Source organism: Bemisia tabaci, chromosome 5, assembly GCF_918797505.1.
Source record: "Bemisia tabaci chromosome 5, PGI_BMITA_v3".
In the NCBI taxonomy this organism is placed as follows: domain Eukaryota; kingdom Metazoa; phylum Arthropoda; class Insecta; order Hemiptera; family Aleyrodidae; genus Bemisia; species Bemisia tabaci.
Window position 1 is genome coordinate 29591376 of NC_092797.1, and position 15101 is coordinate 29606476.

The following is a 15101-nucleotide window of genomic DNA, read 5'->3' on the forward strand; positions in this document are numbered from 1 at the left end:
TGCGTTTCAAAATACCATAGGAATTTTTATAACTGGCTAAAGAAGGCTACAGAAAATCATATAGCTGGCTGTAGAATGCGAAGAAAATCATACGGCCGGGCTATACGAAGCGATGAAAAATTATGCAGTCGGGCTATAGTTCCTATAGCCGAGCTTTACACTTTATCGCCATCGGTTATAAAAGGCTATGAGAAATTGTGTAGAAATTCGTGTGCTTTGGAAATCATTAAGTTTGATACGGAACCACCTTAATATTTACAAAACACACATTATATTTTCCTTTAATACATATTTATTTTCATCAATTACAATGAGAATAATCCATACAGGATGTGCAAACATTTCAAAATCATGAGTTGAATAACGCTGACTCCGCCAGATTAAATATTAGAGCCTAACACAAAGCGGAGCGGCGACGCATTGGGGCCTACAAACCTAACAGGGATACTTCACGCATTGCGCAACGCGTGAAGTATCCCTGTTAGGTTTGTAGGCGCCAATGCGCGTTTCGCGCTGGCTGCCCGCCTGCCGCACCGCAGCGTGCCACGGCGCTTGAAGCAACTATTTCACACCAGAGGTATTGCACAGTATCATACGAAACTGAAGGCGCTCCAATATATTAGGAATGGCAGGCATCCATCAAAAGTACGGAGCTTTCCTCGCAAAATAAATCAAGATACTACGGCCCAAAAAGAGAGCAGTGGTCCAAAAACTCACTAAGTCCTAGCATCCGTAATTAGTGACGTTTAGCATACACTTTATCGCCTAGCTGTGAGTTGCTCAATCGCCATCGGCTATAAAAGGCTGTAAGAAATTGTGTAGCCGGCTATTGGAAATCTTACAGCCGGCTTTAGGTCGGTGGTATTTTGGAACATAGATTCTACTGCCAATTTTTACCAGGGCAGTGAGAACGAAAACACACCAACTCGAAAAAATAAAAATAATCAAGACACATACAAAACTGCACAATGGTTCAAAAAGTTAGGGCAAGGAAAAGATTTTCGGTGCCGAAAGACAAGCACTTAAGGTCACTTTAAAGGTCCAAGTTGGAACAGATGCGTTAACTTCACTTACCTTTATGAAAACTGACCCTCTTTAATAGAAAATTTAGCATTTTTTAGTTACCGAGTTGGTGTGTTTCCGTTGTCACTGATTCAATCGGTCTACAGGCTCAAAATCAGCGGTCTCATTGTTTACAATCGCATTTATTATTTGAACAGGATCCTGGACTACATAATCTGAAATGCATATTGTGTTTCCCTAAAGCAAGTGGCTGCTGCTGGTACTGATCAAATAGAGAAAGGGGCTCCTGTCAGACTAAATTTTTTACTTACACCCTCAGAACCACGTGCAGTTTTGTAAAATACCTTCTACCAAGCTCAATTAAAGCTTTAAGTTGAGGATATCAGCTCCTGGTTGTGATACGAGAGAATCCTCCGAGGTAGACAATTAATTACACATCAATCATTCTAAGTGTGTGTGCAGAGTTGCCACTCTGGGGGTCTACGATCTATTTGAAGTGGGTAATTAGTTGCTGACTGCAATGATACCCCTCCCTGCTCATGCATTTAACAATGTATCTGTACTTTCAAAGAGTTTGACTGACTACAGAGGGAGACTCTCCCACAACAAACCAATCTATGGCTAGTATTGCCTTAACTGCGAGAGATTCCGACGAGATTCGGCGTGAATATTGCGCAACACCAGAGGCCTCAAAGTTTTTTCTCGTGAAATTTTTCGCAGTGTGAAAGGTTCATCTAAGGATTCCCTGACTTTTCCGGAGTTTTAAACGCGAATTCTCTGCCTTTTCCATGATTTATGTGTTTTTGGGCGTAATTCCAATGCTTTTCACGTGAAGATCTGGCGCAAAATCTCTTGATTCCGAGCAAATTTAAATTTTGAAAAACTAAAGACGGCAGTTCTAGTTTTGGCAATGTATAGCGTGAAAACGCGGTATAAATAATTGCGTTTTTTGGCCGCACTGGAAAAAAGTCTATTTAATCCAGAGTACAGCCTCTTAAAAATTTGACAAGAAAAAACTCTTGATTCAATAGGATATTTGCTCGAATCGAGAGCCTCTTAATTTACTGGTGCGGATTTTCTTTTGACCCAAGCAAAAATTCGATGGAATCGATAGAATTTTTTCTTGTCAATTTTTTTCAGACTCTGGACTCCGAATCCAAAGAGACTTTTCTCCAATCCAGCGCGCAGAAAATAATTTTAAGGCTCTTCAGCGAAATTGCCTGACTTTTCAAGGGTGGGCATTTTCCGGGGCTTTTCCGGGTTTTCGATTACTTATCAAGTGCAATTCTGCCATGCTACGGAAAGACGTCGTGTGAACCTCGTCAGTTGCCAAATTTCCGTTGATCAAATTCGAATTTTCCGGACAAATAGTGAATATTTCTCGTCCAATTTTTCAGAGAATTTTCTTCGTAATTTAATCTTTATCATCTGAAAATTTCAAGAGAAAATATTCATAACTGTCCTCAAAAACGAACATCTTATTGGAGGAAATTAGGCAACTCTCGAATGTTCATGCGGCGTTCTTCCTTAGCACGTCAAAATTAGAGTCCCTTTATACTGAGAGTCATGAGACAACGCCCCCTCATGGAGTCACAAACGGGAATAAAGATTACAGAAATTGAACATTTTTCGTAATCTTTGATCGGCCCATTCTCAAATTCCTTTCTCCGTTCCTTCTCTCATCCCGTTTGTTCCTTGCCGAACCCGTAATTCCCTGGTCCATTCCAGATTATAATCTTTGCAATCGGTGAAAATGTAATCTTTATTCCCGTTTGTGACACTGCGAAGGCCTAAAATACGGGAACCAATCAGAGATGAATTCACATTGTCTTGACTCTCAGTATAAAGGGACTGAAGTCAAAATTCATTCTGTTACGCAGGAGGAGTCGGATGGTTACCAAGCCGAGGACCTTGAAGGAGCTTCACTCGGACTCGGAACGCGCTCCTCAAAGTGACAACACCGAGAAACGATGACGAGAGATGGGAATTATAAGGTTGCAGCAGCACTATTGCTCGTCAGCGACACATCTGTGCGATGCAACGAGCACCCATCAATCATCTGTGCGAATGCATCCGCCTGCAAGTATCCTTTCCCAACTTGTCCACGGGGCAAGGCTCCAGCTCCTTCTTCGAGCGCCACCGCCGAAATCCATTTCTACGGCCTCGGCTCCGAACGACGTGCAACTTTCTTGCAGGATTGTTTTTTATCGGGGTGACCTCGAATTCTTGCGGTGCACTACAACTTTACGTAAGAGCTTACTTCATAGCGAGCGAGCGCCCCGGCCTGCGGGGCGTCGGGGCCCGTTGGAAACAAGGCTCCGCTTTGCAAAATCCGCGACCTTTTCGCGCCGCCGCGCCACGCGCCGTCCAAGTGTCGAGCCTACACTTTCCGACGAAATTTATCAACCGAGCTGATCCAATAAGGTTAGGTCTCCGGAGAGTTTAATTCTCCACGGTTGTATTGCTTCAAGGCTCCACGCGGGCGCTAAAACTGCACCCAAAGAAAAACGAGCTCTCGGAACATTTTGATCATTAAATACGCGGCTGACGTCGACCAATTAGTCGCTCAAATCATCTAGAAAGTTGAGTAATCTTCATACAAAATCATAAAATAAAGGTATCAAAAGAGTTTCTTTTGACTACATCGATCGGAAACCAAAGAAAAAAAAACTTCGTGCGTGGGACCCGCAGTTTAGGTCATGTGGATCTCTGAAGTTTTCGGATTGAGCATCTGAACTCTTTAGGTCCAGCTGCAAAGGTTTGGATCACACATCTGAAACTTCAGTTCTTACATCTGGAGTACTTCGGTCTTTACATCCGAAAAACTTCGGTTCTCACACCCGAAAAACTTCGGTTCTCACGTCTGAAGTACTTCAAATGCAAGAACTGAAGTTTCAGATGTGTGATTCGAACCTCGACAGCTAGACCCAAAGTGTTCAGATGCTCAATCCGAAAACTTCAGAGATCCATATAACCTCAACTTCGGGTCCCACGCACGAGGTTTTTTTCTCCGCGTAAGAATACATGTAAAAGAAAATAAAAAATAAATAAATAAAAAAAATCGGAAAATCCTAGGTATTTTAAAATCCGATCAAGAAAGAGGCGCCAGCAAGTACCGAGCAGACAGAGCGATCGACGGCCGAATATTCGTCTGGATGCAAATTTCGAGGCTCCGTCAGTCATGGCCGCACTCCTTCACACACAACGACTCGAGACGAGAGGACAGAAACGGACTCGAGGGCTGATTGCATCAGCGCGCGGATCGTTGCCGCCTGGACGTCACTCCGTCGGACGTCACGACGAGAAATCCGATTTTTTCAGAGCCTTCCGACAACGCGGCCGAGTGTTGCGTTTTTCGTTGTTTGATGAGGTGCGACCGTGCAGCTTGGCCGCTGATGATGATGATGCCCGAAGACCGGTACCGTGCCATCCGACGCTGACGCTTCGCTGCTTCTCCTGGCTTCGCGGTCGTCGTTTCGACACCCCGCGCCGAGCGCTTGTGTAACTTCCTCGTAACCAAAGTCAAGGGCGCCATCGCCCCCCCCCCCCCCTTTAGCGGTGCTGCGCGGGCTCCAGGTATCTTTCCCGCGTGGAAAATCGGAGTACCTCCCGACTGAGCCACGGGTTTCTGGTCCCGTGCGCGAGACTTCCTAGCCGTGAAACCCACCCGTGAAAAGTACAACAGACCATATTCGATAACGGTTCGATGTATCGTTTGGTTCAAAACAATAGAACATAACCTCAAATCAAACTGTAAGGATTTAAGTTGGAAAAGCCGAAAATGAGACATTTCCTGACAATTTCACTTTGCATTGGCATTTGGTACTCAAAAGGAAAAAAAAAAACTGTTACAAAAAACCCGTTCTCTCAGATTTCTGAATTTACTTTTGAGGCTATGTTTATGTTTTGAACCAATCGATATCGATACAATCTCACCCGTTTGATGTATCGAATACGATCTACTGAAGGAATTCGATCGAATTTAGGGTTCCCTCCTTACACAAATGCACAACTAATACCCGCTCAATCCAAATCGTACCCTAAACTTCAATAATTTGTCTTTAGACGGCTGAAGGCTCCTCAACGGGAAGAAGATCCAATAATCTACTAAAGAAGAATAATAAGAAGAGAAGGAGGAGTTCACTGTTAAGGTGGTTCTTCAACACATGGGAAAACGATTTGATAGTAAACCGAACCGATAATTATTTCTGGATTTCAGGACATTTCCTCGAATATCTGCGAGCATCATGCCACACTGTTGTCCGTCAAGAATTTTTACACAAAATGTGACCTTAAAAAAGTTTACAACAGCTTTGAGACCGCCTTATCGCAAATCGGAAGGCAAAACTATTTGCGACGTACACTCGGAGCGTATTTTTGGAGTTATTTCGAGGTGACTTTTAGCAACATTTTTTTTTGGTGGGAATGCCTGATTGATGCTAAGCAGAGTGTTGGACATTCCGAGACAATGTCCTAAAATCCAGAAATTATCTATTAATAATTGACCGATTATCAAATCCTTCTCCAAACGGCTGAAGAACCATTTTAAGCCCGTGCAATCAATCTAAAGGCGACTTGAAAGACCTTAAACTACACGAACCAGTGATCAGGCTCGAGTCTGTTGTCACTCATCGAATTCAAATCGACCTTCAATACTTCAGGGAATTTCAATAAATCTTCATACATTTTTTTTTACTTTAAATAATGCCGAAGGTTCCTCGTTATGCTCTATGAGAGAGTCCTCGACGAACAAGCCACAGATGTCGGTGGAACCGCTGGCTGCGCGCGACCGTGAGGCGGATGGAGATGAGAGGGTGAAAGTTTCTCCGTTACGGTGCCCGATAACACTGTGCTGATGCTGATAATGAACTTGACTCAATTGCACCTTCTGCATCGTGACGCCCCCCCCCCCTTCTCCGTAACTTCGGGGTTCGGCCAAGCCCAGTAATTAGGTTTTTCGTTAGTCTCCTCTACTCACTTGAAAGTTCTACTCGTGGCACCGCGCCGGAGCGCTGATTACATTAGAAAAGGAACTGCTGCTTCGGTGTTGGTCGAATACCTTGATTGTCATTGTTACTTTGCGAGGGGTCAATTTAATATTTAAAGTAATTTTTTGGAATTTTCATTTTCTCCTTTCCTTTCATACCATCCCTCAAAGACATCTACCCCTAGAGCCTCCTGGGCTTTAAGCAGGGCTTATAATTTTTTTAAAATTTTTAAATTCCCTGTAATTTTCTTTGGTGTTTCCTGTGTTCGCGAGGAGAAGGGGGGATGAGGCAGAAGTCAGCGACAGAATCGTTCATGCGATCAGAACTTAAAATCTAAATTCGAATCTATTCTCTCACATTAATTTTCTGCAAAATCCTTCACAGGTCCTATTACAAATGAAGCGATTCCTGCTTTTTCCAGTCCTCTCATTGGCCACCGGTGCGATCTCTGGTCATCGATGATCATATTTCAGCTTTGACTATTACGGCACTTTTAATGAAAAGTTAGACGCAAGATGTTTTCGTAACAGAGCTAGTAAGTAGCTGTAAATTGAGGAGGACAAAAGCACTAAGAATGAATCGTGAAGAATAGAAAAAGCAAGCTCTCACTTGTAGTGCTGAAAATTCCGAGTTTGTTCAATTCAAATAGAGTTGTTTTTCTTTCTTTACGTGACTTCCTGTGAAAATGCAGATTTTTAGGGGGCAATTTTTGGGGGCCACGTTGGCGCAGAGCCTTCATTTTTTAGGCGCATTTGGCGCGTTGGTGCCGGTGAGTTTCGAACACAGGCCATGACGATTCTTCCCTGACGTTTTCTTCATTTTCCCTGGCTTATTAAAATTCCCTGACTTTTCCTGATTTTCCCGACATTCCCCAACTGTAGCAACCCTGCTTTGCGCTTCTTTCGGGGGCAAACCAGAGACAAGGGCAAACTGGGGTGGGCGTAGGGGGCTACGTCCCCCTGGATCCGCCTATAATCTGTGAAGGAGAGAAACATCTTGGCATGAGGGCATGGAGTGGAGCTTACCTTTCTTGGTCGGCGAAGACAAATTTCCTAAGTTTGAGATCTCGGAGAACGATGCCTCTGTCGTGGCAAACGCGGACGGTCTCGGCGATCTGCCGGAAGAGGCGGCGGGCCTCGGGCTCGCGGAGCCGTTTCCGGTGCCGCACATGCGAGTGGAGGTCGCCGTGCGAGGGCGGGAAAATCAGGTAAAGGAACTTGTCGCCCACCACCACCTCGTGCAGCGAGTTGACGTGAGGGTACGAATCCAGCCGGTAGTGGGCGCGCACCAGGCTGTTCGCCTCTTTCCCCACCACCTGAAACAGAAAAACACCATTTTCATCAGTTCGCAGCTCCAACTTGCAGACTGGAATCTGCAGACTGGCAGTGAAATTTTGTGCGTTAAAAGTTACTCTCGCTATACAGGTACTCTACGTTTGACGCGTTTTCAACCACCTCCATTCCAAATGTATGAGGTATAATTCTCAGCAAGCTTTAGACCTTTCTTCTTTTACAGGAGGCAATGCGTAATACACATAACAATCTGTAGGGGAGGAAGGTCTGAGCCTACACTGGAAAAAAAGTCTCTAGTATCCAGGACCTAGACTCTTAACAAGTTTCTCAAGACAAAGAACTTACTCTAGATTCAATCCGATTTTTGCTTGAATCGAGAGTCAAGCCTCTTAATTAAAGCGTATTTCCTTTTAATTCAAGCAAAAATACGACTGAATCAAAAGTATTTTATCTTGTCAAATATTTTTAGAGTCTGGACTCTGGATCCAAGAGACGTTTGTTCCAGTGTACGTTTTGGGTGCGTCGTGTGGGACAGGGAGTCCAGGGCTGCGGTACATAATTTATGGATAGATATTTTCATTTACTTTCCGTAAACATAGGTATAACCACACTTTAAATCGAAAGATAAATGAAAAAACAAAAATGATAAATTTTCTTGAAACTTTAAGGGGTCGTGACTCTAAATGTGAGCAATTCATGGGGAAAAATTAAAAAAACCAAAAAAATCTCATCCAGGCGAGAATCAAGAACGGAGAATCTCTGTATCCCGTCTATGATCCCGACTCACCCCGAGCAAGAATAAAGAAAGTGCTGCTGATAACATGTGCTCTGTGTCTCGCATCATTCCATCATGTCATCAGCATCATGATGATTCAATTGAAATATGACCAATCTTGATTCTTGGAACAGAGACGCGCTCTTGAAACGAGCCGAATACCTCAGTCATCAATAACGCGACGTACATCGAACGAGCTAAAATTTCCGCTCATTTTAACTACTAAGTACGGGAACGGGATAAGTCTAAGGTCAATGGCCGAGGAAAAGTCAAACGAAATCAACAATAATTATTTGTTCACAGTTTCATCATTGTCGATCAGCATTGTGTCGAACTACTAATTGGACTTGTTAAGAAATCCCGTATGCGCGTGGCCATTTTTATTTCGTCCAGAGAGATACCCACATAGATGCCGATTTCGTACTGGTTATCCTCGAGTTTCTGCAGCTTATTGTTGAATAATTAAGATAAAACCGTCAATCTGGCAACCGTGAACCCGCAACCCGCTCGTGGCGGGTGGTGGACCCCTCTTCCGTTGCAACATGCTACGTCTGATTGAGCAATTTTCATAATCTCATTGATAAAATTGTTGTTGAACTTTGAGACAAGTTCAAATAAACGGTGGAGCCAGCGGCACATACAGCTCATTTGAGTGCCGATGGCGATTGTCATTTCCCGAGTCACCAACTCGCGACCTTTGTAAAATGGCCACAGACGAAGGGATGTTCTGCGAATTCCAAATACCTCATTCAAACAATAGTGTATTTCTTTCGGAAAATACGCTAAGAGACGTAAGAAATTCCAATTTTTAAAGATTGTGATGAAAACAGATACCTACTTTAGCAACGGCCACTGCTAAGCGGAGAAAGTAAAACAGCGAAGCTGAAGGTGAATAATTTTGAACATTGGACTGATGCAAATTTATTTCTGATAGGGGCGCGGTCAAAATTATAATTTCACATTTTAAGGGTATAAACGGGCAGGAGGCGACGGTTAAAACTATCAAAACGTCTAAAGTACGCGTAAAATGGAAGTCTTAAAAACTTTTTGTATTAATATATTTATTTCTTTTTTTTTGCGAGAGAGAGAGAGATAAGACCCCCTTTTCACGGAAAAAAAATTTTCACGCGACAAATGACAATTTCCTAAACCTCAGCAATATGTTTTTTTTTTTTTTTTTTTTTTTTTTTTTTTTTTTTTTTAATTATTATTATTTATTCAGCAACAGTATGATTTTACAAGATGCCATATTGGCTTACAAAATATGGACATTAAATAACGGCAGAAATTACGGACAAAATGTTCACCTACTTAACTAATACATAGAATTCGAGTCCTCGCGGCTATTGGCTGAGCTCCCACTCCCATCAAATCTCGATCTAAATTTTTAGTCAAAGGAGGAATTGGGGGCGAAATAAAATCATCACTGCAAGCTCTATATAAAACTAAGCATGAGAAAACCGACGCGATACGCATTGCGCCAAATTTTGCAAGGGTCGACGCACTACGCAAGGCGGTTGCCGAGAAAAGGCTTGTTCTTTTCAGGGCGCCGATAAGTCCTATCTGAAATATTGCGAAATTCGCCGAGCAAATTAGTAGTGACGAGTCGGTGACCTATTTCAACCGAGCCTTGTTGCAAATAACTCCTCGAAACAGAGTTGCCTCTTTGAGAGATTCCCATTTGATTTTCCCCGCCCCGTGCACTTTCATTTTGTGGAATTTTACCTTGAAAATGCAACACCGCACTGCTCTCGAGTAGGCGTGCGTTTGCCATACTTGAGAGTACTGAGCGTTATCTTTAGCTAATTGCGTCACCCGATATTTCAGGGTTGCCTCGATGGAGAGCTGTCGTGCGAATTCGCGAATCTCTCTCGATACTAAGTAATTAAATTTACAAATTTTTATTGCTCGAAAATTATGGGATGGAAAGCACTGACAATGACAGTATTAGAAATAATTTTGAGTGAGGGAAATCTGTAGAAATATTGTGAGATAATTCTGAAATTAAATCATTCCGCGACGTAGTTCTTGATTTACAGGAACCTATACGGAAGCTCTGCCGAAAGTATTTCCTTGAATCTGCTCTACTTTATTCCTCGCCGAGTATTGTGAAAAAGTGAGGCGACTGTGAATGCAACTCATTTACTGCAAATGGTATGAAAAATTGCACGATCTCAGTAGCAGGACAAGCCTCCTGCGTCTGTTTACCAAATAATTCCTCAATTATGATAGAGATTGTTGAACAAAGAAGGATTTTTTTTTTTTTTTTTTTTTTTTTTTTTTTTTTTTTTTTAAGCTAGGTAGGTACGATCAACGCCACAAGGTGTCAAATCGATAATCTCGCCTTTTGTCTAAAGGCATTGGGGATTCTGTTCCAAGTGCAAAATTAAAATAATGAGATTCCAGGGTGTCTACTAACAGAGGCTGGTCAAAAATAAGTACTTTTACGATACTTTTTCAGTACATTCTCGAGACATTCAGTACCTCCTCCAACAGAAACATTCCGTACTTTTTCAGTACCTCCATTTGACGAAATTAGAGAAATTTCAAAAATTTGAAATTGCGACAAAAATGACAAAAAATTAAAAAAAAATTCCAGACCTTTCTGCGGATTTTCCGCACTTTTTCAGTACTTCCGGACCGCCCTTAAAAATCAGAACTATTTCCGGACTTTCCGAAAATTCCGGACTTGTAGACACCCTGGTTCACTCCGGCGTTTAATTTCCACAGGTTAGGCGAATAAATTTTGCAACATGGGAATGAGCGTCGCGACGCGACGGCGGCGACGTATCCGAGCGCGCCGACGACGGATTGTCTGCGTCCGTCCGGTGACCAGTCGAACACATCCGCTGCCTTGCCAAAATTTAGGGCTCAACTCAAAAGACCTCTACTTACTCTTCCTCGAAACTTAACGTCAGCTCGCGTTAGACAGCAGGGCTTTAGAAAAGATAAAGTCCAATTCGTTGACGTCACGATTATTGAGGCTTACCGATGATCTACAGTCGACGCATCGATTTAAAGCGCTCTTAGAGTACTTTTCCGTGAAAAAATGTTGCAACTTTTCTCCGAGAAAATACGTTAAAAAAATCCTTTCAGAAACCCATCGAAACTAGCGGGGCTCAATTAAAATTTACTTGAATGAGCTCTTCCGCAGGGTGTCTACTAAAATAGGTAGGCCAAAAAATCAGTCCTTTTTCGGTAAATTCCCAAAACATTCAGTACCTCCTCAACAGAAAAATTCAGTACTTTTTCAGTACCTTTATTCGATGAAATTCGAATAATTTTAAAAATTTGAATTTCTCACTCAAATTGAGACAAAAATGACAAAAAAATGAAAAAAATTCCGGATCTCTTACGAAATTTCCGCACTTTTGCAGTACTCCCCGATCCCCCTTAAGAAATCCGTACTTTTTCCGGACTTGTAGACACCCTGTTCAGAAAAATTGATCCAGATCCGTCGCGAAGGTGGGAAGCTGCCACTGAAGACTCGAGTTAGGTTAGATTGGGTCACGCAACTAAATCAACTCCGCGGCAATGCGAGAGGTGTCACACGGAAATGAAGGCGCGTCACTGCAAAGTCGCGCGCACTCCTTATGTAGCTAAAATTCACGGAGGGTTTTACGTTTCTCTCCGATTCTTTTTCGTAGGTACACTGTGTATGTGTACGAGTAGCATGTGTACTGGAAAAGCATTGAATTGTATGGAGCCCAGGGTTCACTGCAGATCGTAGTTACGCCATTATGTCAGGCAGGCGACGTTTAAAACTGTGAGAAAAGGCAAGGATGTGGAGGTTGAGACGGAAATTTCGTTCGGTTTTAGATGAGATTTCAGCACCACCGTTTTGTCAGAGAGGAAGATTCCTGGATTCCGTGTTGAGCAACTCGGGTTTGTATCAACTACGCAAGCGGTGGCGAGCGCATCATGGCGTTGACGCGCGCTCTTGCCGGAGACGACACAGGATGGGTTGAGAAGAGGGCAGCGTAGCGCGCAGGGGGGCTCAGTCGAAAAAATTGCCACGCGCATCGAGCGGTTTGCTCAATCGCGCGGATTTCTCCACAGGCGCTGACTTTGTGACTCGGTCCGGTTATCAGTTATCAGTCACCCGGCGCTCTACAGGCTCTGCTCCCTCCACGAGGCAGCTCAAAATCGCTAGAACCGCGCCGAGCGCCGACGCCATAGAATAAAAATCGCCATGCGCGTATGAGCGCCGTGGATTGCCCAACGGAGAGCCTGCAACAACGCCACAGTTCCGAAGAGAGGTTAGGTCGAATCCGCCCAACACAACAAGGTGTTTACTAATAAAGGATCGAAAATATGCGTTTAAAAGGCACGAATGGGAATGAGTCCCTTAACTTGAGTAACAACAAATCATTGAGAAATTGCCACCTGTTAATAACCTTCTCAAACTGGGCATAGAAAATATAGATGGATAATCGAACGGATTAAACTAAAATCCGATCGGACGGCCGACTTTTCTTAAATCCTAATTTAACGACCGATTTTCCCTCAAATCCTGATGAAATCGGGATAAAATCTTGATTGACCTCAAATCCTGATAGAATCAGGAAAATCCTGATGCTAGACACCCTGATATTTCTCTTAAGGGCGCTAGGACCGGAACTCGTTCCAGATTCCGAGTCATCTCCACATCAAAATCGAATACATCCCCATAGGTGCATAAGCAAATAGCCGACTACCTGTGAGGAGCGATCGATCATCGGGCCTGACACAAAGTTAAAAGCAACTTCCAGGTCAACCGCCACCGTGCCGACAGAATCCGTGGCAACGGAGGGATGACAGCTCGCGAGGGGGAGGATGTGTCTGGCGGGAGGAAGCGGGGACAACCCGACTTCCGGCGAGACAATGAGTGCGCATGCGCGGTGGTGGCGCAGTGAATGGCCGGACGAGCGAAATAGTCGAAACTCGAAATCCAGCGCATTTTGCCCCGGAAGTCCCGGATCTGGCCAATTCAAAAGAGGCAGAGGCAGAGCGGGTGCGGACCCGGACCGCGACCGAAACGCGGAAAGGAAAGCACCGACGACCGACGAGCAACGACGCGCTGAGGAAGTGAGCCAGCACAACAGGTTAGCCACACCGTTGCCGTATTAACATTCGTCGCCATGTCCTTCCGTCGAAAAATCATTCAAGATCGGGAATTCAAAATCCGGTACGCTGCATCAGGTGTTGCTAAGATGATAAAAATGTACCACGAACTTCGCGACTCGAAGTTCAGGTCACATCACTGTCCGAAGTTTTCACATTGTAGATCCGAAAGCTTGAGGATCGCCTGCCAACATTTGGGATTTTTCCTGGAAATTTCTCTGATCCCCTCGCCAGGGTGTCTACTAAAACAGGCTGGCCAAAAATCAGTACTTTTACAGTGCTTTTTTAGGACACTCCCGAGAAATTCAGTGCCTCCTCAACAAAAAAAGTCAGTACTTTTTCGGTACCTTCATTTGATGAAATTCGAAAAATTTTAATTTCTCACTCAAAATTGCGACAAAAATTCGCGAAAAATTCTCGCGAAATGTCCGCACTTGTTTAGTACTTCCGGACCGCCTTTAAAAATTACAACTATTTCCGGACCTGTAGACACCCTGCTCTCTGTGGGGTGGGTTTCAGACTCTGATGGATTGGAGTATAAATTAGCGAACCGATTTTTGACACCAGCATGGGTAAGGCACGACCCAAAAATAAAAAAATTGCAATTTGTACATAGTTACGCCTTTTGGTCAGACGGACGACGACGGTTTTTATCCGTGGTCCGTGTTAAATCCGGCAACGGTGAGGATGGTCGCACACAATATCCGCCTGCGCCAGAATAACGCACGGAACTGACTCGGCATTTCTCCTGACGCGCGGCGCACAGTGGATCGAGTCAAGTAGAGAGGTCGGACATGAAATTTTTAACTAAAACTACGAATTTTGATGGTTATTTCGTCACATTTCCAAGTTCAAGGGGTGCTTCTGGAAGGAAATTTAACGATGAAACCAATGAAAGCACTGTCAGAACCTTAAAGTTTTGTATAAACGGAGTTATAAGCGTTTAAAGTTCCCAAATTTTGTCCGACCTTTCCTATTGACTCGACCCACCGTGCGGCGGCGGCATCTCGGCTACCTTCATCCGGCTCTCCCCGGTCTCCCTGCCCCAGCGGGGGGCAACGAGGTTCACATTCTCGCCAGAGACGTAGGTTAGGGATTTCAACCGGTTCAAATCTCCACCTGGGCTTCATCCCAGGAACCGGGTAAAGGATTTCACCACTCTCAAATCTACATCTTTCTCACAGTCTCAAATATACATTTCAAGAAAAGGCGAGGTACCGAGGACAAAGGTCCAGAATAGAGGTCACCGAGTACGCATCCGAAGTCATGGAAACCCGTGAATATTGGCCGAATAGTAATTGGCGACGAATCAACGAGCTCTCAAATCGAGACATTGCTTACCTATGCAAAGTACGGGCGAAAATGTACTGAAGACGCTGGCCCAACAGTGAAATTTAGTGGCGCAAAACGTCCACCGGTGGAAGCTGGAGGGTGCGTGTTACTGCGCTGCCCTTAAATTGCACCCCTTAACAGGGCCGGATTCGCATACTTGCCGCCCATGGGCCGCCTATATTTTGCCGCCCCCTTCTCATTCGTTTTGAAACTCGATAAAAACTATCAAATGAACGTGCCAGCGGGGGAGGGGTGTTTTAGACGCATTTACTCGTGTTAAACACATTTTTTGGGAAAGCTCTGTCAACACTACTAGCAAAAGTTCACGAAACTTTGCGCGAAAGTTAAGTTCCGTAAACCTATCTCTGTGTGGACAAGGCCTTCCATTCATAAGAAATGAACGAGAAAATTATGAAAGAATAAACATAAATGTGGTTCAATGATTTTAACTTCCGCCGCCGCGCCGCGCAGACCGCACTGTGTTGAACACAATGCGTGAAGTATTCACGCAGTCTTGTAGGCGCTATGCGTTTCACGCTGACCGCACTGTGTTTGGCGAAATGCGTGAAGTATTCATGCGTTCTTGTA

At 44.0% G+C, this 15101-nt stretch overlaps 1 protein-coding gene across 2 annotated transcripts in view; it reads right to left on the reverse strand.

The window, feature by feature from the left end:
- Positions 1-15101, reverse strand: part of LOC109037416 (tribbles homolog 2) — an 81903-nt gene that overhangs the window by 55111 nt on the left and 11691 nt on the right. For both annotated transcript variants that reach the window (XM_019052075.2, XM_072300518.1), the window contains exon 3: positions 7037-7326. In XM_019052075.2, the coding sequence (XP_018907620.2) occupies positions 7037-7326 (290 nt within the window). The remainder of the gene's footprint in view (positions 1-7036; positions 7327-15101) is intronic.